This window comes from Littorina saxatilis, linkage group LG12 (genome assembly GCF_037325665.1).
Source record: "Littorina saxatilis isolate snail1 linkage group LG12, US_GU_Lsax_2.0, whole genome shotgun sequence".
Classification (NCBI taxonomy): domain Eukaryota; kingdom Metazoa; phylum Mollusca; class Gastropoda; order Littorinimorpha; family Littorinidae; genus Littorina; species Littorina saxatilis.
Window position 1 is genome coordinate 33139872 of NC_090256.1, and position 26055 is coordinate 33165926.

General features: G+C 40.6%; 3 protein-coding genes and 1 long non-coding RNA gene across 5 annotated transcripts in view; 3 read left to right on the plus strand and 1 right to left on the minus strand.

Moving 5' to 3' along the window:
* Positions 1 to 6189, plus strand: part of LOC138981788 (zinc finger protein ZFP2-like) — a 44209-nt gene extending 38020 nt beyond the window's left edge. For both annotated transcript variants that reach the window (XM_070354868.1, XM_070354869.1), the window contains exon 8: positions 4763 to 6189. In XM_070354868.1, the coding sequence (XP_070210969.1) occupies positions 4763 to 5110 (348 nt within the window). In that variant the 3' untranslated portion in view covers positions 5111 to 6189. The remainder of the gene's footprint in view (positions 1 to 4762) is intronic.
* On the minus strand, positions 6107 to 15244 carry LOC138981798 (U6 snRNA-associated Sm-like protein LSm1). The gene is made up of 4 exons (XM_070354878.1): positions 15098 to 15244; positions 14569 to 14637; positions 9819 to 9934; positions 6107 to 7770 (listed from the first exon to the last, which is right to left on the minus strand). The coding sequence occupies exons 1-4, from the start codon at positions 15144 to 15146 to the stop codon at positions 7603 to 7605; spliced, it is 402 nt and encodes a 133-aa protein (XP_070210979.1). The 5' UTR covers positions 15147 to 15244; the 3' UTR covers positions 6107 to 7602.
* The window catches only part of LOC138981799 (uncharacterized), a 73021-nt gene continuing 60479 nt past the window's right edge, over positions 13514 to 26055 (plus strand). Inside the window, exon 1 of the long non-coding RNA XR_011460713.1 lies at positions 13514 to 13523. This is a non-coding gene — a long non-coding RNA (uncharacterized lncRNA). The remainder of the gene's footprint in view (positions 13524 to 26055) is intronic.
* LOC138981796 (peroxiredoxin 2-like) lies at positions 15829 to 25959 on the plus strand. Its single transcript, XM_070354877.1, has 7 exons — positions 15829 to 15974; positions 16256 to 16367; positions 18182 to 18323; positions 21163 to 21298; positions 21717 to 21820; positions 22658 to 22788; positions 24646 to 25959. Exons 1-7 carry the CDS (start codon positions 15945 to 15947, stop codon positions 24735 to 24737), a joined length of 747 nt encoding a protein of 248 aa, XP_070210978.1. The 5' UTR covers positions 15829 to 15944; the 3' UTR covers positions 24738 to 25959.

The following is a 26055-nucleotide window of genomic DNA, read 5'->3' on the forward strand; positions in this document are numbered from 1 at the left end:
TGAGTCAGCCATGCTGACTAACCAAAACGAACAAGGCAAGACAAAAATTTACTGAAAAACGTACGTTCAAAACGGACAGAAAACTCAGTAAACAAACAAAACAAAGAACGTGCAACGAACACAACTACCGAGCTTGCAACTACATGAGAAGACAAGACCGGTACATGCCAAACAATAAACATCAGCAAAGCTAACGAAAATACAAATGGCGGCACGCAACAGCTACTGATAACACAAGTCTCACGGACGAACTATCAGTAACAACACAGAAAGGACGTTTGCAAACAACAAACCAAAACAAGAACGGCTCACCAACTGGAGCCAGCACAGGTGAAAGACAGGTAAAACGTGGCAGGCAGGTGAGAAGTCTCACCAAGATAGCCACTGTCAGCGAAAAATTCAGGACACCCTCTCTCTAGGACGCTGAAAGATCGTATGAGTTGCCACGTGTTGTGGTAGGAAGTGACGTGGTATCCACTAGAGGGGAGGTAACTCCCGGGATACCCTCTCGTTACCATGGCTACGTTTGCCTTTTTGGTGATGGGTTTGCTTCCCCTTGTTGTGTTAGATGGGTAAGCGTTTTCAGTACCTAGCATCTCAGACGTAGTCAAATGCAATATGTGATTGGGAGTAAGAATATGTAATTTAATGGCGGGGTAAAAAACGGTCATACACGTAAAATTCCACTCGTGCAAAAAACACGAGTGTACGTGGGAGTTTCAGCCCACGAACGCAGAAGAAGAAGAAGTTAGAGACACAATTTAGCTTTTTTTTCATGCATGTTCAGGAACTCTACCTTTAGACCCCCCACAGTCTGACTAATGATCCGGTCTTTTAAGGAGCAAGTCTATCTATAGCAGAATATGAACAAGGTCTTGGATGGAATGGAGGTAGTTTCTGGTTGCTGTGAGCAAGAGACAGCAGCTCTAAAATCACCTCCCCATGTTGAGATTGATACAGCGGATGAGCCTTTGCATGAGCCAATCACTGAGTCAGCAACGACACCCAAATTGTGTAAAAATCTTCACTCAGAGAAAGATTTATTATCACCTCATCATGTTGAGATTGACTGCACAGAGTCGTTGACCCTTCTCATGACTCCAGCACAGAATCAGCGACACCAAAGGTGTGTAAAAATCTTCACTCAGAGAAAGCTTTACCAGCTCACCATCGTGACCATGTTAAGATTGACACAGACATTAACCCTTTTAATGACTTGATCACAGAATCAGCGACACAAAAGTCATGTAAAAATATCTGCTCATGCATGTCCTGACTGCGGGAAGAGGTTTCAATCCATTTCATACCTGTCGGAACACAGGAGACGGAAGCATGGCTACTAAGACGGGGTGAGTTTACACATGCCATATTTGTGGCAAGCCCTTCATGAGAACAAAAGACTTTCAGTCGCACCTCAACATCCATGAAGGAATAAAACCGCACAAGTGTGACATGTACGAACAATCTTTTACAAACAAGAGGAGCCTGACTCGCCATGCTTGCTGCAAATGTGAGGGAGGCATTGAAAGCAATTTTATTTGCACCGTGTGCCAGAAGATCTTTTCGTCCACAACTACGCTTCGGCAGCACATGCATAGACATGATGCCGTCCTTCAGTTTTCGTGCCCCAGATGCCAGGCAAGGTTTATCTTTTTTAAGTGGCAAGCTACACATGACATCGTAGGCCAATCTCTACCAAGCGACATGTCTCCACATATGTACGTCAATTTTTGCCAGTGTAATCATGTGAACGACTGACATCCCAGTGAGAATTAGCTCCAATTACTTTGCTCTCTGCACTCTCTGCTCAGTATAATGCTCTTTTCAATCCAAATTAAGTACACACATCGGAGCTGAATATCTCCATTGCCGATGTAATTGCGTCCCATAATCATTAATGTTGACCACGTGTCCCGCAGTGTAGAGACACGCTGCTTGCTAGTGATTGCAGGCCCACACTGGCATGTGTTTCCAAGCTTACGCAAGGAACAGCAACTCATCCACAACCCCCCCCCCCCCCCCCCCCCCAGACACTTTTTGTCGCTGCAAGAAAGCAACGCCACAACGCAACACCGGCAGTGACCACAACAACAGACTTTCAGTGCCCTATCTGCTCCAGACTCTGTGCTTTCAGACTTATTAGGCTTGCAAAACCACCTCCGAGTACAGGGCGGGGATGTAGCTCAGTCGGTAGCGTGCTGGATTTGTATCCAGTTGGCCGCTCTCAGCGTGAGTTCGTCCCCACGTTCGGCGAGAGATTTATTTCTGAGTCAACTTTGTGTGCAGACTCTCCTGGGTGTCCGAACACCCCCGTGTGTACACGTAAGCACAAGACCAAGTGCGCACGAAAAAGATCCTATAATCCATGTCAGAGTTCGGTGGGTTATAGAAACACGAAAATACCCAGCATGCTTCCTCCGAAAGCGGCGTATGGCTGCCTAAATGGCGGGGTAAAAACGGTCATACACGTAAAAGCCGTGGGAGTTTCAGCCCATGAACGAACAAGTTCACAAGTACACTGATAAGTTGCACTGCAGTTCGACCCGCTAACAACCACTGGTGTTAAGTAACAGTTACTGTAAACATTAAACTGAAAGTTTATGTTGTTCCAAAGCAGAAGCAAAGATTTGTATATATGCATGGTATAACTGAAGTAACTATAAAACTCACTGCATGTTTAGTCGGGATTACCTGTTCAGTGTAGGGGATCCTTTTGAGGGATCTGCTTATTTGAGTTGAGCTATGTTTCAGGTTGTGTATGTGTCTCTGTGTGTTTGTGTGTGTTCCTCTGTGTGTGTTTGGTTGTTGTACATGTATTTTGGTTTTGGTTTACACATATGTACACTGATATAGTATTATCTTCAAATATCTCTGTGTGTGTGTGTGTGTGTCACTGTGAGTGTGTGTGTGTGTGTGTGTTGTGTGTGTGTGTGTGTCACTGTGAGTGTGTGTGTGTGTGTGTGTGTGTTAAGAATTGCTCCATTTTGATTGTATATTTATTGACTATTTTGTGTGTACATAGACATTGTTACAAAGTTGATGTTTTGTTGTTGGTTTTTGTAAGTTTATTTTCTATTATTATGTTAGCATGTATTTGTACATGAATAAAGTGTTTTTTTGGTGTGTTTTTTTTATAGATTTATGCATCCAATCATGTCTTTATTTTTAAGTTTTGAAATGTATCTGATGTGAAGTAATGAATGAATAAAATGATAACTTTTATCTAATTTTTCATCAGTTTATCTATTTATTTGGAGGTATTGAAATGTTGGTGTTGTTTTTGGGGTTGTTTTTTTGTTTTTTTGCCAGGCTGTGCGCTTTTTCAGTTTTTGTCAAAGCGCGTACTCTGATGCATGTGGTTTTTGTTGGTTAAATTGCACATGCATATTTGTTTGACCTATTTGTTGCTTGTTATGTTTGAAGAATTGTTTGTGCAGTTTTTACGTTCTTGGTATTTATTTCTTCATTTCTTCTTTCTTTCTCACTTCTGTACTAATTTACGCAACATTGTCCAGTTCCTCTCTGGCTCAGACTCTGTGACCTCTCTAATGTATTGGATTTGCTTTAATTTTTTAATTTGATTTTCAGTTTATTTATGTTTATTTTGTTTCATTGGCTCACGTAAGTGTAGCCTATGCGATCGTAACTTTGTCTGTCTGTGCGTGCGTGTGTGTGTGTGTGTGTTTGTGCATGTGTATGTCTGTGGTAGAAACTCTAACATTTGAAGACGTCACATTACATTGACGACACATTATGACGTAAGAGGGTTAGACGTCACGCGAAGGAAGTACTGAAAGTCTCGGTCATTATTATTTTGAGCGCGCCGAGACTAGTTGGCAGTCGTGTCCTGTAAGTAGGCTACATGCAGACAGAGTCAGATCTAGTGTCTCGCTTTCTTGCACAGTTTCACCTATGCTCTTTCTGTGTGTGTGTGTGTGTGTGTGTGACGGAGTGATTGAGTTTGTGTTACTGTTTGTCGATTTCTTACGTGAGCCTTGATGGCTTCGCCTCTTGTTTTTCAGTGTTTTATTAGTTTGGCTTAATTTTGTTTCTGTTTTGTTGAATATATAGCTTGTGTTTTGGTTATATTGGACTGCTCTTACCAGTTACCATGTTTTGCCAATTACTATATTTGGAACCCACTCTGGCACTTTTCTCTGTTCCCATATCAATGGCTATCGTGTCATTTTTTAAGAAAACTCTTTTCACCAGTTCTAAAATAGGCTTTAGAAAAAGCCAAGTCAGTTTGCGACCCATCAGTATCTACAAAAAGGGATCCGCTTTATGCTAGATTAAGTTTGAATGTTTCAGAGGGATCATTACTTTATTTTTACAGTACTCATGGGCGCGGCATGAGAAATAAATGACATGACATAGATAATCTCACTTTTGGCTAATGACACATCTATGCAAAGACAAAGTCTTGAGTTCTTTGACTGAAATACTGTTCAGTGATATGTGTCGTTAGATTTATGTGTCATTGCCAAAAAGTCAGTTTACTGTTAGTTTAGTGTCCTGGCCCTTTTCCAATTTTGAATAGAAAACTTAGTTGGTTCAATTCTTTCAAACATGTGGGGGTGGGGGGGGGGGATAGAAAATAGAAAAATATAAGTTTTTTCATGAATGTTGTTGTCATTTATTTCAATCGCTACAAATCCGATTTCTTATTTTGGGGTTAGGAACTGAATTAGAAATTATGCCATGAACAATAGTTTCAGTTCTTTCATCTACTGATCTAGAAATCCACTTTCTTGTTTTACAGCTGCTAGCGTCACTGTACTCTCACCGCTACACACACTCGACAGAGACGCCGTACCAATGCAGCATCTGCCCCAAAACCTTCAAGTGCAAGAGTCAGTGCTTGGTGCATGAACAACGGCACACCGCTACAAAATCATTCATCTGCGAAACTTGCAACGCCACATTCCCTGATAAAGGAGGGTTGGACAAACACACGAGGACAATTCACTCGCCAACAAAAGTGTTTCAGTGTACTATCTGTGGAAAGACTGGAACGAGAAAAGACAACATGCGCACGCACATTAAGAGCCATGGACGAGACTGGAGCACTGAGCAAGTCAATGCTTGCATCAAACAGTTTTCCAACTAGTCTTATTAAAAAGTAGATAATGTGATGTTTTTAGTTGCTTTGAATCCGTAAAGCGATAGACATTTTTCTAGACAAGACTTAGCCTCAAAGACCTTCCTGTGTAAACGATTAAGCTCACTATCTCAGGTCTAACCAGGCTTTTACATGGGATAAGGTTCAATATACCTCCACTTGGTCACATACCAAAAATCATCCTGTGCAAGTGAGGCTTTATTTACAAACACATTTCTTAAAAAGGCTTTTGTGCCTTTAAGAAGACTAGCCTAGCTAGCACTTACATTCTGAGATCTGTTCGCGCTTGTGTAATTATAAACTGTCAGTCAGCTCAATGCTATTTAACAACCCATGTTAGAACTATCAAGCAGTCAAATGTGCTTATGCTATTTATTTTTTTAATGTGTAAGTTCTCTATTTAGTTGTACAATGAATATTTTTAATTGCTCAAATGGTGAAATATTAGTAGTGCATATAGTGCCATACAAAAGCCAGAAATGTCCAGTCTTTTTCAGGACACAGAATGGTCTTATGTCAGTGATTCGTTTTTATTCCATGACAGCTAGGTCAGGTGGAAAAGTTTCATTCATAGTTTTGTGCATTTTCATAGACTGTGCTAGGTCTTCCCTCTTCTGCAAGACTTATGAATTCAACGAGCAAGCCAGGTTTTTTGATTTCGTAGGTGTTTTCAAAGGCCTATTAGTTATCCTTTGTGATGGCAGCGAATTTCCTCAACTCCCTCTTTTTACAGTTGACAGCTCACTGTGAGTGTATGATTTACACACTGTTTTAGTGTTGGGTGAAGCTGGCTCTTCTTGCGATATGTTTTGCTGACATATATTTGTGGTAAAGGGAATAATACAGTAAGAATGCTCTTGTTGTTGATATCTAAAAATAATGAGATGTTACATGGACACACACACACACATACACAGAATGTAACACACACAGTCTCACACACACGCATTCAGTCACACACACACACACATATACACAAACACATTCCAGTCCAAATGCATGAGCAGCTTTTGTGTAAATTGAATTTGTAGTTATTGTTTACTGAACAAAGACATGATGCAAACTCACAGACTTCTTTGTTTGTATGCTTGAATTACATCTTACACAATAAAAAGGTATTCTCACACACTCTCTCTCCTCCTTCGACTTGTTCTCTCTCTCTCTCTTCCAAAACAGCGCCACTTTACAATAACAGATGTCTTCGTAAAACAAATGTGAAGCATCTGTTTGCACAAAAGCGAGAGAGAAAACATTAACAAATCGGATTTATATCTTGCCAACCAAGATTTGGCAGCCCTAACAATCGCATTACACACATTAATGAACACAGGCACCTGAAACTAACAACTTCATTTAAAGTGGTATTGGTAATTAAAGGTAAAACAAATCACCTAAAAAAATACAACAAAACATTGCAGGAATGAACACAGATGAGTAGACCAAATGTGCACAGCAAAATTATTGCAAAAAAAAAAGTTTCAACTGTTATTCTCCTACAGATGTTTTGTGCCTTTCTGTGTTGAAGTCACCCTTCCTTACAATATATCTACGCAAAAAAATCACAAATATCAAACTGTGTTCCCATCCCCTTACATTTAACTTCCTCCAGCAGCTTTTGTAACCAGCTTATGGATCAACAAAAATGCTCGCATTTGTATTTAACAAACAAACCTAAACACGTACAACAACAAAATTGAAAAGCTGTTCTCGCCGCACCCCCCTCCCCATAGACAATTTTCCAACCAAAACATTAATCCACAACAGACACCTTAGCAGCCCTGAACTTAAAACGCGGCTACTTAGCGGCCGGCTGTGCTGACAACTGTCCCAGCTGCAGCCCTGAACTCAAAACGCGGCTACTTATTCGCTGTGCTGACAACTGTCCCAGCTGCAGCCCTGAACTCAAAACGCGGCTACTTATTCGCTGCGCTGACAACTGTCCCAGCTGCAGCCCTGAACTCAAAACGCGGCTACTTATTCGCTGCGCTGACAACTGTCCCAGCTGCAGCCCTGAACTCAAAACGCGGCTACTTATTTAATGTGCTGGCAACTGTCACAGCTGCAGCCCTGAACTCAAAACACGGCTACTTATTCCATGTGCTGGCAACTGTCACAGCTGCAGCCCTGAGCTCAAAACGCAGCTACTTATTCTCTGTGCTGACAACTGTCACAGCTGCAGCCCTAACTTAAAACGCGGCTACTTAGTGTCTGTGCTGGCAACTGCAGCCCTGAACTTAAAATGCGGCTGCTTAGTGAATGATTTGTAATGCATTTAATATCAGTCTTTCCTGCCCGTCACATTATCGTTCTAATTAATACAAGAGGCATACCACACTGATTCATCTGATCTGTCACACATCGAGTCGGACCAATTTCTCTTAACAAAAAATGCAAGCTTCTCATCCTTCCTGGCAATAAGAACCTTAGAAAGTCTCACAGCAACTCATTCACACCTCTGACTCATGAAACTTAACTCTCCATCACATAAAATCCTCGGGCTGCTCTGTGAAGTGCATGCCGCGCTCCTGGAGCGCTTTACGCTTACGCTCCTCCTCCTGCTCCTTGGCGATCTGCATCTCTCGCTGCATGTCCAGGATGACGTCGATGGAAACCTCCTCTAGCGGCAGATTCTTCTCGTTCTCTGTGTCCTGCCAACACACATTCACCATGACCGTGAGTAATTTCCCTTGACAGGTTGAACGACTTATAACAAGTGTCCTTATATATATATATCGATGATTATCCTTATTACCTCAGGTCAATGATGTCGATGTTTATCCCTTATTATCAAAATGCAGTGACAAGCTGATTTTCTGTGTCCTTCAGGCAAGCATTGACAAGGATGGTGAGCTATTTTCCTTGACAAATGGAATTACAACATATGCTTCAAATCATTCCTATTACATACATGTATCAAAGTGCTTAAAAAAAACCATTACCTTTTATCACTTTCCCGATTCAAGTAATTCAAATAATAACTGGAGGTTTTTTTTCTTTTGCAAACTTCTGTACTTAAACTCTGCTGGCCGATGGTAAGCATATTTATATACTTCTATATTTGCCCCCCCCCCCTTAAACGGCCACCTGCAAAACGTGGACGCGGACACTAATTTTCGGTCCCAACAGAAGGTCATACCTGCAATGTACGGACAGACCATCGTCAAATTTTCACCACAACAAAATCGATACAAAGGTCATAGCCGCAGAGGCGTGATGACAGTCACTGACAACTTGAGTGCACGTGTACCCATCAGGAGGGGGGTAGTTTTGGTCACGAATGGAGTACATGCGAAGATACCAACATGAAAATGCACTATGCTCTTTATTCTTGTCTGTTGGACGTAAACAACAGAAGCCACAGTCCATGAAGGTCCTGAGCGAAAGAGAGTGAAAAATCAGCCACAGTTCTCAGCATCGCGTGTCTGTGTGTAACCTCTTTCATTGACAAGATACTCTTGTTTCCCCTCAGCCTAGCTTGACCAGTGAGTCCGTTGCCTAATCTGTGATTAACCCTTCAGTTGTCTTGCTTGTCAAAAGGTAGACACAGTCGCCAGGTGGTTTTGCTCTGAGTGAACAGTGCAGTGACACCTCTCTGGCCACAGCCCCAAACAGTACATGGCTGGGGGAAGGGAGAGAGGGGGAGGGGGGTAGCTGCCCGGTGGCTAAACTCAGTGGGGTGTCTGGCGTCACTGTCAGCAGGAAGAGCATTGGAGAGAAATAAAGAGGTGTACTCTTCCACACAATTTCCAAGCATCAGTTGTCACGCTTAGGGTAGGCAGTGAGGGAGAGTGAGAGCGGTGTTGTGTACAGTGTATTTCCCACTGAAGAGTGAAAAGTCACTGCCACATGATCGGCATGCAGTCACAATAAAGCCAAACAAGAAGAAAATAAATTACATGGTTATGACATGCAGCTCTATCTGCTGCTTTTTATTCAAACTGGTTTTCAAGCTTATCCTCGCAAAGCATCTGCACACGTGCCTCTGTGCTGTGTTTGTGTGGCTGCTTTCGTATGTCAGTGCATGGTGAGTGTGTTCACTGCCTTGAGGATTTATTTTATCTCTTCTTTTTAACACCATTCGAGTTATACAAATCATTTTTTACAGAACGTTTAAATAAATATTAGGAGTTTGTTGTTATTGTTTGGTAACCACAAGAAGTGGTTAGCATAGACTCAATCCTGTTGTTTGTGTGTCTCTGTGTGAGTATGGGGGAGGGGGTGGTGTGGTCACCCCTCCCCTGACCGGCCACCTGCAATGTACGGACAGTATTGCTTTGGCCCAAGGGTGTCCGTTCATGAGAGGGACTGCTGTACATCATTTAAAAAAATAAAAATTAAAAAATAGACGCTGAAAGTGAAATCGAGTCACCTTTGCAATTTTGTGTGTGTTTCTTCTTTTACTTTTAAATAAAGACCTGCTTAAACACCCAAAATAAACAAAGGGTGGGAGGGGTTGTGGAAAGGGCAGGGCCAACCAGAAGACTTGAAACTGACAATGCCTTTTCAAGGTATGAAAACAACGTCAATTTTGTTAAGCCTGTATCTGTCATTCGAAAAAAAGCTCAAGCTCATAAGAAGCAAACAAGTAGAAGTTGACAAATCAGTCTTCCTTCTTTATACTTCTAGTGTTGCCCAGTACAAACAGAGAAGGAACACCAAATAAAGCAGAAACTGAAAAAAGAACTGAAGAACTGACCACTTCACCGAGCAGCACAACATTCTCCCCTCTGACGATGAAGATGCCTCGTGGAATGTCCCCATACTTCTTTCCCACATGGATCCTCTCTATCGTCCTGTGCAGCACTAAGTTTGCTGTAACATAACAAAAATTGTATGAAAAAAAGTGTTGTTCTAGACCAAGAGAAAATGTAGGACAATTGGAACTGGACTGAAAATATGTCTTGGCTCCCCCCCCAAAAAAATTTTCAGTCAGAAGAGCTTCTAGTCCTACAATCGGACGTACAGTTGACCAGCCAGGGGTCTGAACAATGTGTCACATTAAAAAAGTATGTGTAATCTGTAAGTGACTGTTTACACTGAGTGAGAGGCCTCAGAGAACAGCACTGATGAATGTTCTGTGACATTAACTTGATTAAGCTGGTCAAAGTTTAAAAAATGCAGAGTCTGTCAGACTTAATAATCCCTAGAAAAAAACAATACACTGTATAGTGTATTCTAGAATAATTAGACACTTGAAGTAAGTTAAACATAAACATTTAAATAATTTAAATAATAGTCTAAGCTTCCTTGCCACACAAAAATGAGTGATGTGATTGTGAAAGATTATTGATTACATTTCTATAATTTTTCCATTATGTAATTAGCTTTTAGGTATACTTAACACTGTTTCATTTATCAACCTCTCCTGGTATACCTCTTTATACCAGTGTCTCGAGGAGGCTTGGAGGGCAAAGCACATGTATGTGTTCTGCGCGAACTTAGAATCCGGTTTCATTCTAGAATGGACCGGGTCCAGGTTGGAATTCTAACCCTGCGCAAGTACAGGGGTGCCATTCTAGAATGAAACCCTTGTTGCTGGTCCATTCTAGAATCGGCCGTGCGCAAGGTTGGAATTTGGGTCCAAGTTGGAATAGTCATTTCAGTTAGACTATCACACAGCCAAAGCCACAAATGTGGATTTTCTGTTTGTTTTTGTTTTTTGTGTGTTTGGTTGGGTTTTTTTTCTCGGGTTTTTTACACTTTACTCAAAGACATTGGGATTGTGATGTTCTGAAAGTGATTACGATTTTGAGAGACACTCAGCACTGATCGCTACGAACGGAAATTTCCGGACTGACAGTGTTTTGCCGATCTCGCTTGTAACTTTTAATCGTATTCATATACATGAAGTTGGTCTTCTGAACTGTGAAGATATAATGTCAACTTTTTTTTAAACCTGTGACAACAGCTCTATAACTCACTCTGTCCTTCTGTTGGTCTGTCTGTCGGTTAGTCGGTCTGACCGTCTGTCTGTCTGTCTGTCAAAAAAATTGTCAAAAAAACGGACATTTCCGAGAGGGAGACAGCGCTGACATTGCAAGCGGCCGCAACCGGCTCTCATCACAAAAACAACTGCCCTGCAAACAATACCGCCCTGGTAGTCCCCCTTGCTATGGTCTGCCTTTGTTTATTGCGTACTCAGGAGTGTCAACTTTCTTGACATGACATGACATCGCAAGATCGCCAAAGGATTTTTTCAGGGGTAGACAAATCAGCCCCATTTTATCAAAGGGAAGGTGCAGGTGGAGATAATTCAAGGGAAGACAACTCTGTCTTTCCTACAAACATTACGGCCCCCTTTATTCAAGGGTTTCATTCTAGAATGGCACCCCTGTACTTGCGCAGGGTTAGAATTCCAACCTGGACCCGGTCCATTCTAGAATGAAACCGGATTCTAAGTTCGCGCAGAACATATGCATCACGTACGCCATCAGCGATTCTGACAGTGACAAGAAAAGGTGTGCTTATATAAAGGAGCTTCGATAGCAATTAGCATAAATCATTAAGAATTTCAAACAGAATGAGGCAGAGCGATGCTAAGATATCAAATAACCAAAGGGAAGTAATCTCTCTTAATGCATACGACATGTGTAATAGAGTAAGCGAGAGTTGTACGAAACCTTTTCTCCTGGCACCTGAGAGAATAACAAGCATTGAAAAGAACAAGCGACTTTCATCCTCATTAAATCATAACAAGAAGAGCAAACGCTCGATCGAGTCACTTTCGCAGTTCTGAATATTATATGAGGCATCAGATGGACAGGAAGAAATTGCTATTCACAACACAATGAGTCACGTTCACATAAAATTTGAGCCCGGTCACTTTTATAGTTTCCGAGAAAAGCCCAACGTTAAGTTGTGTGTTACCGAACAGAAAAGGCTAGTTATCTCCCTTGTTTTTCTGATAACGTTCGTAAAAGGCTACAGATGTAAATACTTTGATGTAAAGAATAATCCTACAAAGTTTCAATCACATCCGATGAACTTTGTCAAAGATATAAAATGTCTAATTTTTCCTTTGACGCTGACCTGTGACCTTGAAAAAGGTCAAAGGTCAACGAAACCATCGTTAAAGTGTAGAGGTCATTGGAGGTCACGACTAAACAAAATATGAGCCCGATCGCTTTGATAGTTTCCGAGAAAAGTCCAACGTTAAGGTGGTGTCTACGGACGGCCGGCCGGATGGCCGGCCGGACGGCCGGCCGGACAGACTAACACTGACCGATTACATAGAGTCACTTTTTCTCAAGTGACTCAAAAATGGCTCTCACATACCTAACCTGTGGTTTGCCCCCCCACGCATGCATGCTTGTGACTTTATTCATGAGAGGTGGATAGCACTCAATAGCAGAAATAAACAAGTCGCGTAAGGCGAAAATACAACATTTAGTCAAGTAGCTGTCGAACTCACAGAATGAAACTGAGCGCAATGCAACGCAGCAAGACCGTATACTCGTAGCATCGTCAGTCCACCGCGCACGGCAAAGGCAGTGAAATTGACAGGAAGAGCGGGGTAGTACTTGCGCTGAGAAGGATAGCACGCTTTTCTGTACCTCTCTTTGTTTTAACTTTCTGAGCGTGTTTTTAATCCAAACATATCATATCTATATGTTTTTGGAATCAGGAACCGACAAGGAATAAGATGAAAGTGTTTTTAAATTGATTTCAAAAATTTAATTTTGATAATAATTTTTATATATATATTTAATTTTCAGAGCTTGTTTTTAATCCGAATATAACATATTTATATGTTTTTGGAATCAGCAAATGATGGAGAATAAGATGAACGTAAATTTGGATCGTTTTAGAAAAAAATATTTTTTTTTACAATTTTCAGATTTTTAATGACCAAAGTCATTAATTAATTTTTAAGCCACCAAGCTGAAATGCAATACCGAAGTCCGGGCTTCGTCGAAGACTACTTGATCAAAATTTCAACCAATTTGGTTGAAAAATGAGAGCGTGACAGTGCCGCCTCAACTTTCACGAAAAGCCGGATATGACGTCATCAAAGACATTTATCAAAAAAAGGAAAAAAACGTTCGGGGATATCATACCCAGGAACTCTCATGTCAAATTTCATAAAGATCGGTCCAGTAGTTTGGTCTGAATCGCTCTACACGCACGCACACACGCACGCACACACATACACCACGACCCTCGTTTCGATTCCCCCTCGATGTTAAAACATTTAGTCAAAACTTGACTAAATGTAAAAAATAAAAAACTCACTATCAGAAATATAAAATACACAAATCATGTTTCCCTGAGGAAGACACACTCAATTCATCTGGTGAATAAAGACATTTATCCTACATACGTGAGAGAGACACTCGTGAGATAATAATCGTTCAAATCACACGTGTGTATATCATCATGTAAATGAGGTCATGTCAAGCAAGTCTGGCAGGGACCTGTTTTTCCAATGCTTATGATGCCAAAGTCACCGAGACAAACATCATTATAGAAGAAAAAAATTGCGCTCGCTAAGATTGCACAAGGCTTTAGAAGAGATCGAGGTTCCAAAACAAGCGTCTTCAATTTAGCTGTCTCGACGGCAGGACATTTTTAGTAAAATACACGTAAGTACAGTATGTAGGATAAACAGAATACTACATAGCTTGCTGTATCGTACCAGATTTACACTCGTTGCTTTTTCAAATAGTGAACTGCGAGCGAAAAAAACAACTCGTGTAAATCTGGTACGACACAGCAAGCCATGTAGTATTCTCTATTAACACTTTCTACCCCACCTATGTTAACCCATTTTTGTTTTAGCCGAGACCAGCTGCGCTGCAGCAGGCCACTCAGAATTGTAGTAACCGTGTATTAACTGTGTATCAACACGCTGGAATGCAGGCATTAGATGGATGTTACAGGAAGCGACTGAAGCTAACAGTCTGAGCGAATATATCCGTACCTGGTCAGATAGAGCCATATGAGTGGGTACGGATATCCGTACCTGGGAGACAATGTATCGTCTGAAACTGTGTAAGAGATTAACACGTATTATATATTGGACATGGTGGGGATGTAGCTCAGTCGGTAGCGCGCTGGATTTGTATCCAGTTGGCCGCTGTCAGCGTGAGTTCGTCCCCACGTTCGGCGAGAGATTTATTTCTCAGGGTCAACTTTCTGTGCAGACTCTCCTCGGTGTCCGAACACCCCCGCAAGCACAAGACCAAGTGCGCACGAAAAAGATCCTGTAATCCATGTCAGAGTTCGGTGGGTTATAGAAACACGAAAATACCCAGCATGCTTCCTCCGAAAATGGCGTATGGCTGCCTAAATGACGGGGTAAAAAATGGTGATACACGTAAAATTCCACTCGTGCAAAAAAAAACAAACACGAGTGTACGTGGGAGAACAAGAAGAAGACCGCAGAAGAAGAAGAAGATATATTGGACATACAGTAAAATCATATGGTATTGGCAGTCAGTACATACCAAACTGGTCGATACTACGCAGATAACCAATAAGAGTGCGGCCATCTCGCAACACCACAAGTAACTTTTCTGCAAAACAAAACAAAACAAATAATACTGAAGAATTGTCACCAATTTAGTCAGTGTATTACTGTATACATGCACTATCAAGTATTATAGTACATAATCTTTTCACTTTCACGGTTTCGCTGCTTTCAGTGTTGGAAAGTAAGCTAGCTTATAAATGGTTGTCAGGCAGAACACTGTGTACTGTTTATCAAGAACAGCAGCTTCTCTAAAACAAAGAACAGTGTGTACTGTTTATTGAAACAGAGTGACCAAATATGTATGAAGGGGTGATTTCCGACTGTAGTCACTAGCGTGTACTCGTTCAACTCCTGCTGAGCCATGAGGCAACAAATGTATATATATATACATATATATTGTCATTTGACATGGGCATAGGATCAGTTCTTCAAAAACACAAATAAGGAAAACAAATCAACTGTAAGTTACAACATGTTGTTACAAGGAAATACGAGGCACTTACTGTCAATTTCTTCCACTAAACTTGCCGTGCCAGGTAAGTAGCCACTCATTTTTCTGGGGTTAGACCTCTGTCTGCAAGAGCTGAACACGAGAAATTCCAGAAACTACAACATCTTCAAATGTAGCAGTTTATATTGTACAACCAAATGCGAATAATGCTGTTTGATAACAGCACTTTAGTAAATAGTTCCCTGAATCATTTAAGTTTAGAGTATAATTTATTCGGCACACATGCATTATTTATTAAATTGCCTATGTGAACGTATTGATTATCTTTGGAGCACGCAATAATAACGTAAAACTTATATGGTTCAATCGGTCTGACTATTTACTGCGCAACAACGCGCGACTTCCCGCGACCATGCGCGACCTCAAACTAAAGCAATTGCATGCAATATTTTTGTTGTTCTGATCTTCACAAATCCGGGGCTTTTCACTTTCGCTTTTTTCATTTGAAGGACTTAGAACTTGGTTATGCGAGAAATTACTGTGAAGATACCTTGATCAACAAAAACATGACACAGTGTAAACGCTTTGTCGCGTTTGTATGGATTCTAAAAACGACTCGCTAGCTCTTCGAAAATGCATCGCAACTCCCTTATTTTTCATTTGTATGGCTTAATAAGATACAAAGATACTAGAACACACACAAAATAGTACATGTAATTTATTGTAAATGCTTTAGTTTGAGGTCGCGCGTGGTCGCGCAGTAATTAGTCAGACCAGGTTTCAATACTCAAATTGCTTGTTTGGTGGTCACGCAAAATCTACGACGGGAACTCGAGCGGAAGATTGTTGAAAGTTGCTGACTCGTGTTGCGGTCACCTCGTTGTACTCATTTAGTCGCTATGGCTATGCGAAACGCTCTCCTCAGAACTGTAAGTACCGGCAGGGTCTTCATTTTTCATCATTGTCTATGATTGCTCAAAACTATTTTGAAAACACTGGCCACAAGTTTTATATGAGCTGAGTTTCGCGTTTCATAATGATAGTCAGCATGGACCGCCTGTGAGTGTGAATGTGACGTAAACGGCCTTGGGCTTGGAAAACACGGTGGCATTACGGGGTAATTGTTCAAAAGTTATGACTCAGGTTTAATTGACTGTGTGAAAATGAGAAAAAACCAATGTTACATAATAAATGTTTCTTGTACGTGCAGGTTCAGTGCCTGTCGCGAACCACAGGCGCCAGAAATGGAGAACGCAGTGTGTTGCTGTGTCAGAGTGCTCCCAAAGCCTGTTCCAATTTCTGGGCGAGACAATTCTCTCTTGGTATGGTTGTCTGTTTGCTTTTTGTCTTAAATAAATCCCTGCGCCTTGAATATGTGCGCGATATAAATTGCATTGATTGATTAGCATACAGAATTTAACACACATCCTTGCAACAAAAAGGCAGTTGACAACTTTCTGCTTTTTATTATTGGTTTATCATTTACAGGGATGGCCAAATCTCAAAATTTAAATTTGCCAGCTGGGCAATAACTCCAAAAAGTCACTAGCCCGCCAGAAATGTTGCTGGCCCGGTACATACCACACAACAAAGTATATATATGAGTGTTAGATTATTGTACACAAATAAAACAGCTGTGACACGCACAGGAGACTCGTTTTTGTTTGACTCGAACATGGTGATGATTTTGCAGACGACAGATGTCTGCAGTGTTTTTATGGCTTTAAAACTCGACAGTACCACCACAAGTTTTGCATTTGACCAGAATTGTCACTGGCCAGCCATCCCGCAGTGGGGCACTGCGGTTATGAAATTAAAAGCCCCTCCTGTTTTTGGAACCGCAGGAGCTTTCTAGTTTGCTGTTAGGTAGATTTTTGGTTCCTCTTTCCTGTCATGCTCTCTTTTTCTTCATGAATTCTTTTCTTTTTTCTGCCTTCTTGCTCATTCACCTGTATTTTTTCCAAAAATCTCTTCTCTTGCCGCTTGTCTCGCGATTCATGTATAGTTTAATCTGTTAGTGTTCTGATGTAAGTCCAGCAGTAGATAGGTTAAGCCTATTTTAACATACTGGAAACTGGTAATCTTCCAGTAGGTATTAATTTAGTTTTACTAAAGCCTGCTGGGACACAAGTAATGGGTTAGTGCATTTGTAAACAGGAATCGCTTGACAAGTGGCCCCCTTCATCCCCCCCTTCCTCGTCCTGATATGGCTCTGCGTAGTCGGCTGGACGTTAAGCAACAAACAAACAAACAAACAAACTGGCCAGCCAGGTGAGCTACCAGGCGATTTCAGTACTAGCCCGGCAGATTTTATCCTCACTCCTGGCGATCGGGCGGAGGATTTGTCCATCCCTGATTTACTTATAGTTATTTGTAGTATTGTCAGTGCTGGGATTACGTAATGTATGTGTCTAGCGGCTTCTTTTTGGATTATTCAAACATGTTAATTTGTTGATTGTGAACAGAACAGTGATGGGTGACAGCATCAGCGGCTGTATGTCTGGCTTGTTTCAGTGTTTATCTGACTGGCTGCTTGCTTGAACCGGGGGCCCGGTAGCTCAGTTGGTAGAGCACTGGACTTGTGATCGAGAGGTCGCAGGTTCGAATTCGGGCCGGGACGGACACGGGTCAACTTTATGTGCAGACCCAGAGACGGAAGCCATGTCCCACCCCCGTGTCATCACAATGGCACGTAAAAGACCTTGGTCATTCTGCCATAAGTGCAGGTGGCTGAATACACCTAAACACGCAGACACCTGGGTAGCGCGACTCCGTTGCTGCTAGCTTTCCACTGGGAGGAAGCGACCCGAATTTCCCAGCGATGGGACAATAAAGTAATGAAAATGAAAATGAAATGAAATGAACAGATGTCATTTTTAAAAGTGAAAATGACTGTCACATAGTTATTAGTATAGATAAGTTTACTTTGTTTTTTTCCTTCTTTTTTTTATCTGAAAAACAACACCAACAACATATCTTTGTTTCTTTCAGTCTATGTCCCCTTACTAGTTTTTTTAAATGCAAATTGCCAGGCCGTCTCTTCTTTTGATGGCCACAAAAACTGTGTCTTTTTCTGACAGGTGTCTCATAAGCAAAGGTAAAGCTTTAAAGACTGATTAATACATGACTGTTTCAGGAGCTAATTGCTTAGCAGCAAGAGTACAGCACCCAGCCCCTGACTTCAAGGGAACAGCTGTGGTCAACGGAGAGTTTAAAGAAGTCCAGCTGTCTGACTTCAAAGGAAAATATCTGGTCCTCTTCTTTTATCCCCTTGACTTGTGAGTTGCTTTATCTGTGATCTCTTTGTTACTGGTAACTGATACTAGTGATAGAACAGACATAACTCCTTGTTACTGGTAACTGATACTAGTGATAGAACAGACATAACTCCTTGTTACTGGTAACTGATACTAGTGATAGAACAGACATAACTCTGTTACTGGTAACTGATACTAGTGATAGAACAGACAATCTGTTCTATGAATAGATTTGGTTAATTGTCAAAAGAATTGCGGTTAGTCTTTTGGATTTACTACAAGTGTGTGTGCATGCGTTCGTGTGTTTATAGATTTGCAAGCATGTGTGAGTATCTGTGTGATTCGACCCAGAGACGGTATCTATCTCCCACCCCCGTGTCACCACAATGGCACGTTAAAAGATCTTGGTTATTCTACCATAAGTGCAGATGGCTGATACCACCTAAACACGCATACAGTAAAACCTGAGTCTAGCGGACCCTTGTTGTAACGGCCACCTGCTACATACGGACAGTTTATCATGGCACGAACACGATTTCAACAATAACTAACCTTTAACGGGCGGACACCTGCCACTTACGGACGCGGACACGATTTTTCGGACCGTAGGAAGTGTAAACACTGTCACAAACGGACACAACGTACATAAAAACGCAACTTCGAAAACCCGACTGTTATGCAGTCAGTGCTCAGCAGCCGTAGCCGTAGCACAAATGGTTGTTGATTGGTTGTCCTGTCCCTTTTCTGACTAATCAGTGGCTTGTTTAGATGGAGACTCACTTTCGCTTCGCTCACTTTCGCTCACTTTCGCTTTTCCGCATTGTCACAACCAAAAGCAACAGTAGACTACTGTGTTTGAAAATGGAATCTCCAGCAGGAAAAAGAAAAGCGTTGACTTTAGAGCAGCGTGTCGCTGCCTTGAAAAAACTAGATAGCGGCCAATCATGCCGAGATGTGGCGAAGGAGATGGGATGTGGTAAAACACAGATCGCGAGGATCAAATCGGAAAAAGAAGACGTGATGAAGGAGTAGGAGTCAGGTGCGCGAATCGACCAAAAAACTGTGAAACGTCGGAAAACGCAATATGAAGACCTGAACAACGTGGTATGGGAGTGGTTTTGTACTGCAAGATCGAGTAAGAATGCAACCATTTATCATTTACCACTCCCCCCTTCCCCCCTCCTACTAATCTCTGACTCGATCTCTCTCTCTCTCTTTGTAAGCAATCGTTCGAAGGAAACAATAGTTAACACAGCTAAATTTCTGTTCCATGCATTTATGCTGAGACTAGAAAAACTGAATGAAACAAGAGCTGACCCAATTTGGTCAAGACACACTGCGGAATTTCCCGTTGAATGACTGATGAAGAGTCAGCTATTTTTAGCTTTGTGACGTCCGACTTGCGTAAGTTTGAATGCACAGTGTGTGTAGGGAACGGGGTAGGTGGGGGGGGGGGGGGGGGGGTGTTGTTGTTGTTGTTTGCTACATGTATCATTTGTTTACTCACATTTTCAGTGAGTCTCATGTTCAATCCAATAAATACATACTACAGGACTGACAAAAAGTGTCTTGTTCATTTTACGTGCTCTTTGTAAAATATTGCCCCGGCCCCTCCACCTGTGAAGAAGGGACACCTGTCTAATAGGGACACTATTACCATTCCCCAAGGGTGTCCGTTAGAGACAGGTTTTACTGTACATCAAAAGCCGTGAGGGCGTAAAAACTCGAATCGTATAAACCAATTCATGTCCAATATAGGCAATTAAGACCTGGCGGACAATAACTTGAATAAGCCCCTTAAAATTTACTTTTTCTGTGTGATTGTTAGTGTTCAAGTGTTTGGGAACATGTACACCTGCATCAAGTTTCATAAGTAGTTTTAATCATTCTATATCAGTAACAGTGAATGTGACAGGTGACCAGTGTTGAGTGTGCGCAAATAGATCTTGAAAAAGAGAGTGAAAAGGAGTGCATGTGTTTGACAGTATGTCTTTTGCAACATATACAAACTATTTAGTTCCGCTAATACAGTCAAACCCACCTAAAACGAACACGCTAGTTACGAATTTTGACTTATGACGTATTAGTTTTAAGTTCCCAACTGAATATCTCTTTCTTCATGCTTAAAAAAAATGCTTGAAACGAATTCTTTGTAACGAATTTATGCTTATAACGAGCACTTTTTGGATTCCCAAGCATGCATAATGTCTGTAATTTACTCACGCTTATGACGAAATCTTTAAACTCGTCCCGAGATCGACATATCATGGGAATTTGAGAAGTTTGAATGTGTCAAAGTCGCCGGAATGCAAGTGTTCCGCCATGTTTATTTGGTGTCCAAGGGAGGTCACTTCCCTTACTTCCATAAATATACTTGTGTATGTTGACCTCATGTGTTGTTTGTTCACTTAGTTGAATCAAATAAACTCTTCTCATATTTTTTTGGGTTTGTATTGTTTTTCTTGTTTGTCTTGTTTGCTAAACTCCAGCTGGAACTTCGTCATGATCATGAGCGAAACATCGCACATGGACCGGATGTGTGTGTGTGTGTGACCAAAAACGTAACAAATGGATGAAACATCTGTGTGCTCACTCTCACTCAAACTCAACAATCATCACTCAACATGAGACACACATGAACATGTAACTGAATATGTCACTTTATTGTCCAAACGTGAAGCAGCATGAAAGTTGCGAAAGAAACAAATTGAAACACCATAAAATGTACAAGACTTAAAATAAAAAAAATCAATCAATTCTCTTAATACGAATTTCGGTTAAGACGAACTTATTTCCCGATCCCCAGTGATTCGTCTTAAGCGAGTTCGACTGTAGTTTAAATCATGATTTATGTTTGCAGCACATTTGTTTGCCCGACAGAGCTGATTGCATTCAGCGACAACATGGAAAAGTTCAAAGCCATCGACACAGCTGTAGTGGGCGTGTCCACCGACTCTCACTTCAGTCATCTGGCCTGGATCAACCTGTCTAGAAAAGTAAAGAAGAGTTCATGTTTGGACTAAGGTTGTCAGGGGAGGTGAAGGGTGTATAATGTGCTTTTAACTCTTTGATTATTTTCTATTTGGTTTAGAGAGGGTATGTTTGGTTTGTGAAAGTAAGTCGTGGGAATAAGACTTTAGACTTCAAACTTTAATTTGTATTAAATGTGGACTTGCTGGGTAACACTAAACTCTAATGCATTTCAATTTTGAAAAATGAATAACCAGAAAAGGTGAGATGTATATTGTATTTGCCTGCTCCATTTTTCTCGGATAGAAGTCAATAGATGCTTTAGAGTCAGTTGCATTCTTTTTGAAAACATATTTCTTGCACAATTATGTGACAATAAATCTCCAACGAAGGATTCATGCTAGAAAATAGGAATTTAATCTTTTACTGTTTATTTTTTTACAGCAAGGAGGGCTAGGGGGTCTTAAATACCCCTTGCTGGCAGACTTCAACAAAACTGCTGCCACAGACTATGGGGTATTGGTGGAAGATGCTGGCATTGCTCTCAGGTATTTTCTTAAAATACTGCCTTCTTTGATTATTTACATTTTAACTTTTTCTTTGATTAAATGTGGGAGAAAAGGTTTGCTTTGCGTACAGCTGTGTTCAGTAACCGCAAGTGTTCTTGGTTTTGAGATCACCTGCTATGATAAGTGCTGTAATATGGGCTTTTAACATTAATTACCTCAGGAAGCCATGTGTGAAACTGTAAAGAACCAGTAACTAATTGCATCAGCTTTTTTTTTCTTTGCTTTTTTTTTTTTTTTTTTTTTTTTTTTTTTGTATAGGTTTTCAGGGTTATGATCTTCTCCAGCCTGTTCGCACTCAATCCTATCAGCTTTTCATCCATTATTATTTGAAAATTGCTTTTTATTCATGTTTGTACAATGGGTTTTCAGTGAATGCTGATACATACTGTGTTCGTTGAAGGCTTTACCTTTGTGTGTGTATTGTTTACCCTGTACTTGTATAGGCTGAATGCTGCTGTGTGAAAGGTGTTTTAAGTCAACATGTAAGATTAAACCGTTCTCACATTTGTAGATAGGGTCATTGCAGGTGTTTTATGCAGCAGATGTACCCTTCTATTGCCCCCCAGCCTACTCCAGTTCTTTTCCTGAGCTCTCGAATGTTTTTCCCAACTAGATTTTGAACAGTTATCCAAACTTTTAAGCTTAAAGTATTTCAGCAGGCAAGAGCATTTAGAAAATGTTCAAGGATTTTTTAATAGATCAATTAATTAAATTTATTGATTGACTGATTGATTTATATATATTTTCATCCATATCTGTTTATTCTTTATTTTCATGTCTTTGTCTTGATTTAATTTTTCATTTGTTATTTTTTAGGGGTCTTTTCATCATCGATCCAAATGGATTCTTGCGTCAAATAACTGTCAACGATCTACCAGTCGGCCGTTCCGTAGAAGAGACACTGAGACTGGTCAAAGCCTTCCAGTACACTGACAAGCATGGAGAAGGTAAGTTTCATGGTATCTGTTACTCAGGCGTTCCCATTTAAAAGAAGAAGATTTGTACAGAAGCAAAGATTCAGCGTTGTTTTTAGGCCTTGGTCTTCAGTCACTGACCCATACTTGCTTGATCTGACACGATGGTCTGACCCCTGGCCTTTCTTCCACAGATAGTTTACTTTACATGTAGGGGACAGTCTGACCAATAGTTTTTGTAATCAGACAAAATGAGAACAGTTGGACCTATGCATATTTTCAATCCAAGTCCAACTGATTTCTTGTCCTCTGGCCGAGAACAACACTGTAGCCACAATGTTATAAAGATGGCGTTTTCAAATGACTATTAAAAAGAAGGTGATCAGTTGCACAAGAAGATGCTGGATAAGTTCAAACGCTGTCCAACTTCAAGGGAGAATAATAGGTGTAGCATTCAGCAGCGTAGAACTTGTGTGTTAACTGTGGTTACCTCCCTTGTTTGTTTTCCAATTGATTGTTCCGTGTAAACCTCTTTCAATGTGTTCAGTTTGAGGGTGTAACATTGTTTGTTTTTATTTTTTTATTTTTTTGTTGTTGTCTATTTTGTAGCTCAGTAAACCAGCAAGAGTACATTAATGGTTTCTGTTTGAATTTTCTCGGTCACTGGCACCAAAGATTTAAAAGAGATGACTTATTGGATTGCTTACTGGTGCTGTTACAGTAGAACCCCCTTTTTACGACTTTGGAAAAACCTTGAAAATTAGGTCGTAAAAAGGGGGAGGTCTTTAAATAAAATGGGGGTTTGAGTTTTTGGCCCGGGCGGTCATGAATTTGGTTGCAGTGTACGTACTGTTATGTACTGTCATGTTTACACACAAACACACAGTTGCAGTTTACTGTCATATCAACACACACACACACACCCAAACACATTACAGCAGAACAACTTTAACTCAAATTTCAAAGAAAATTTACTCATGGCGTAATGCTTGCTCCCCGCTGAGTGAAGCACATTTGACATTGTGGCGCAACCAGTAAAATCCGAATGTCCTAACTCGATAGAAAGCATAACGACTTTTCTCCCGAATTATCTTTCCGCTCACATGAATGTTTCTTCGCCTTGCATCGCTAAACTTGTCCCATACACGATCGTTGAGGTTTTCGTACAGGCACCTCTCTTTGCGTACTTTCGCTTCACTATTCTTCTCGCCATCTCCATAACACAGAGTCCTTATCATTGACGATACACAGGATTTGCGTCTTCCCGACTCCTAAGGAAGTCGCCACGGATTGCCATTTCGCTCGATTAGCTCTCTACTCAAGAGTCGGCGCTTTTCTCTTTCTTTCGCGAATCTTCGTTTGTCAACAAGTCGTCGTGACAAGATAGCGTACAGAGGAAAACCGGATGTATTAGGATCTCGCGCGCGCGAGATTTCGATATTTTTCTTTCTCGCGGTAGTTGCACGAGAGCCGCCATGTTGAATGTGTTTTCGTCTGCTCGACTGAAAATGCGCGAAAGTCGTAATTCATCCCCAAAAGCTCGGTCGTAAGTCGCGTTTTGGGGTGAGTCGTTCACTGGGGGTTCATTATATAGTAGAACGCATCCGTGGTAGAAAAATCAGTCGTAAAAAGGGGGTGGTCGTAAACAGGGGGTTCGTTAAGGGGGAGTGCTACTGTTATCATAATTATGTTTGAAGATCAAAGGAGTGAGTCGCTGTATCTAGAAGCCCACCCTGAAAAACAATAACTGTTGGAAGATATGTTTTTCTGTGGTTATGTTTGTTCGAATAAGTGTAAATTGTTGTGTGCTTCTGCAGGAAATATTGGTTTTCTTGAAGTCGATTCTGTGAAAAAGTCAATACCTGCAAGTTGTCTTCTGTTTCTGCGCAGTGTGTCCGGCTAACTGGAATCCAGATTCAAACCCTGAGACAATCAAGCCTTCACCAGCAAAGTCCAAAGAGTACTTTGAGAAGGTCAACTAACTTCGTCAACCCAAGATGTTTTGCAAAATGTCAAGATTGCAGTGGTGTGTTGAATTATTAATGTTAGCATGCCTGTGGTTTTAACTTGTTGTCCTTGTTTTTGTAACATAGTTCTGTCTGGTCTTAACATTTTAGATGAAAGTAGGGGATATTCTTAAAAAGTGTTAACGCCTGTGGTCAAATCGGTGAACATATCAAATCAAAAACTGTGTGAACACATGCACACACACACATACACACACACACACACACACACACATATATACATTTATAGCCAGAAGCTGACTGCTAAAACTCCTTATAGGGTCAAAATCAGTTTCAAGTCAAAAATACAAGTGTAAAATACAAGTGTAATAACATGTACTGCAATACTTGGCTACCTGCGTTACTGTTTATATCTTTCTAGTCTTCTGGTAAATGAAGTGAAATCCTGCTGATAATGTTCCAGCAAAAGTACTTCTGTGCTAATGTCTACAACAGTTCACAGTGACAGTTGAACTTTCAAGATGTTGTTTAATTCTTGTTGTGCAATTTGCATTTATGTACCAGAAGTCAAGAATCGATCTCCATTATGAAAATTATCTTCTAGTCTCTGAAGAGGTATGAAAGTTGTTTTGAATTGACAATTTTTAGGAACTGCAGAAATATGGTCTGAAATATCACTAGCAAATGATGGAAATGTCATCATGCAGTAGTTGGTTTCATTTGTTGTTGTTTGGATTCTATTGACAAAAGACCCCAAAAAATTAATGTTGAAACAGTTCACCCCATTGAAGCTTTACCTTGAAACAACTTCACAACCCTATATAAAACTTCTCTCATTGAAAATACATTGTATTTGCTATTGTTACATTTGTTTTTGCAGTAAGTGTCTTTTCAGTTTGGTTGGTTGTCAGTCGATTCTCTAATTTTGCATTTGATGAAGTTTCATCATATTTCTTTCTCTGTGGTTCCTGTTGTCAAAGTAATTCAACCTTTGTTTTGAATGTATAATCATTGAAAGGTGTCTGCTTTTTTTAATTAGTCTGATCACCTTGGGAAGTATTTTTGCAGTATAATCAGAATATTAATGCATATACATGTATATGCAGAGTCATGTATATGCAGAGTTTACATCAGCTTTTTGTGTCAAATTTGGGCAATATAAATGTCTTCAAAATTGACGAGTGTTTATGTGAGATGAAAGGTGTATGTTGTGCAAATAAATGCATCTAAATCGAAAGTTGATGAGGGTTTATTATCAACGGCTGAAATTAAAGTTGTGTTCATGGTAGATAACACTTAGCTACTGTATTAATATTGGTTTTAGGTCTTGAAA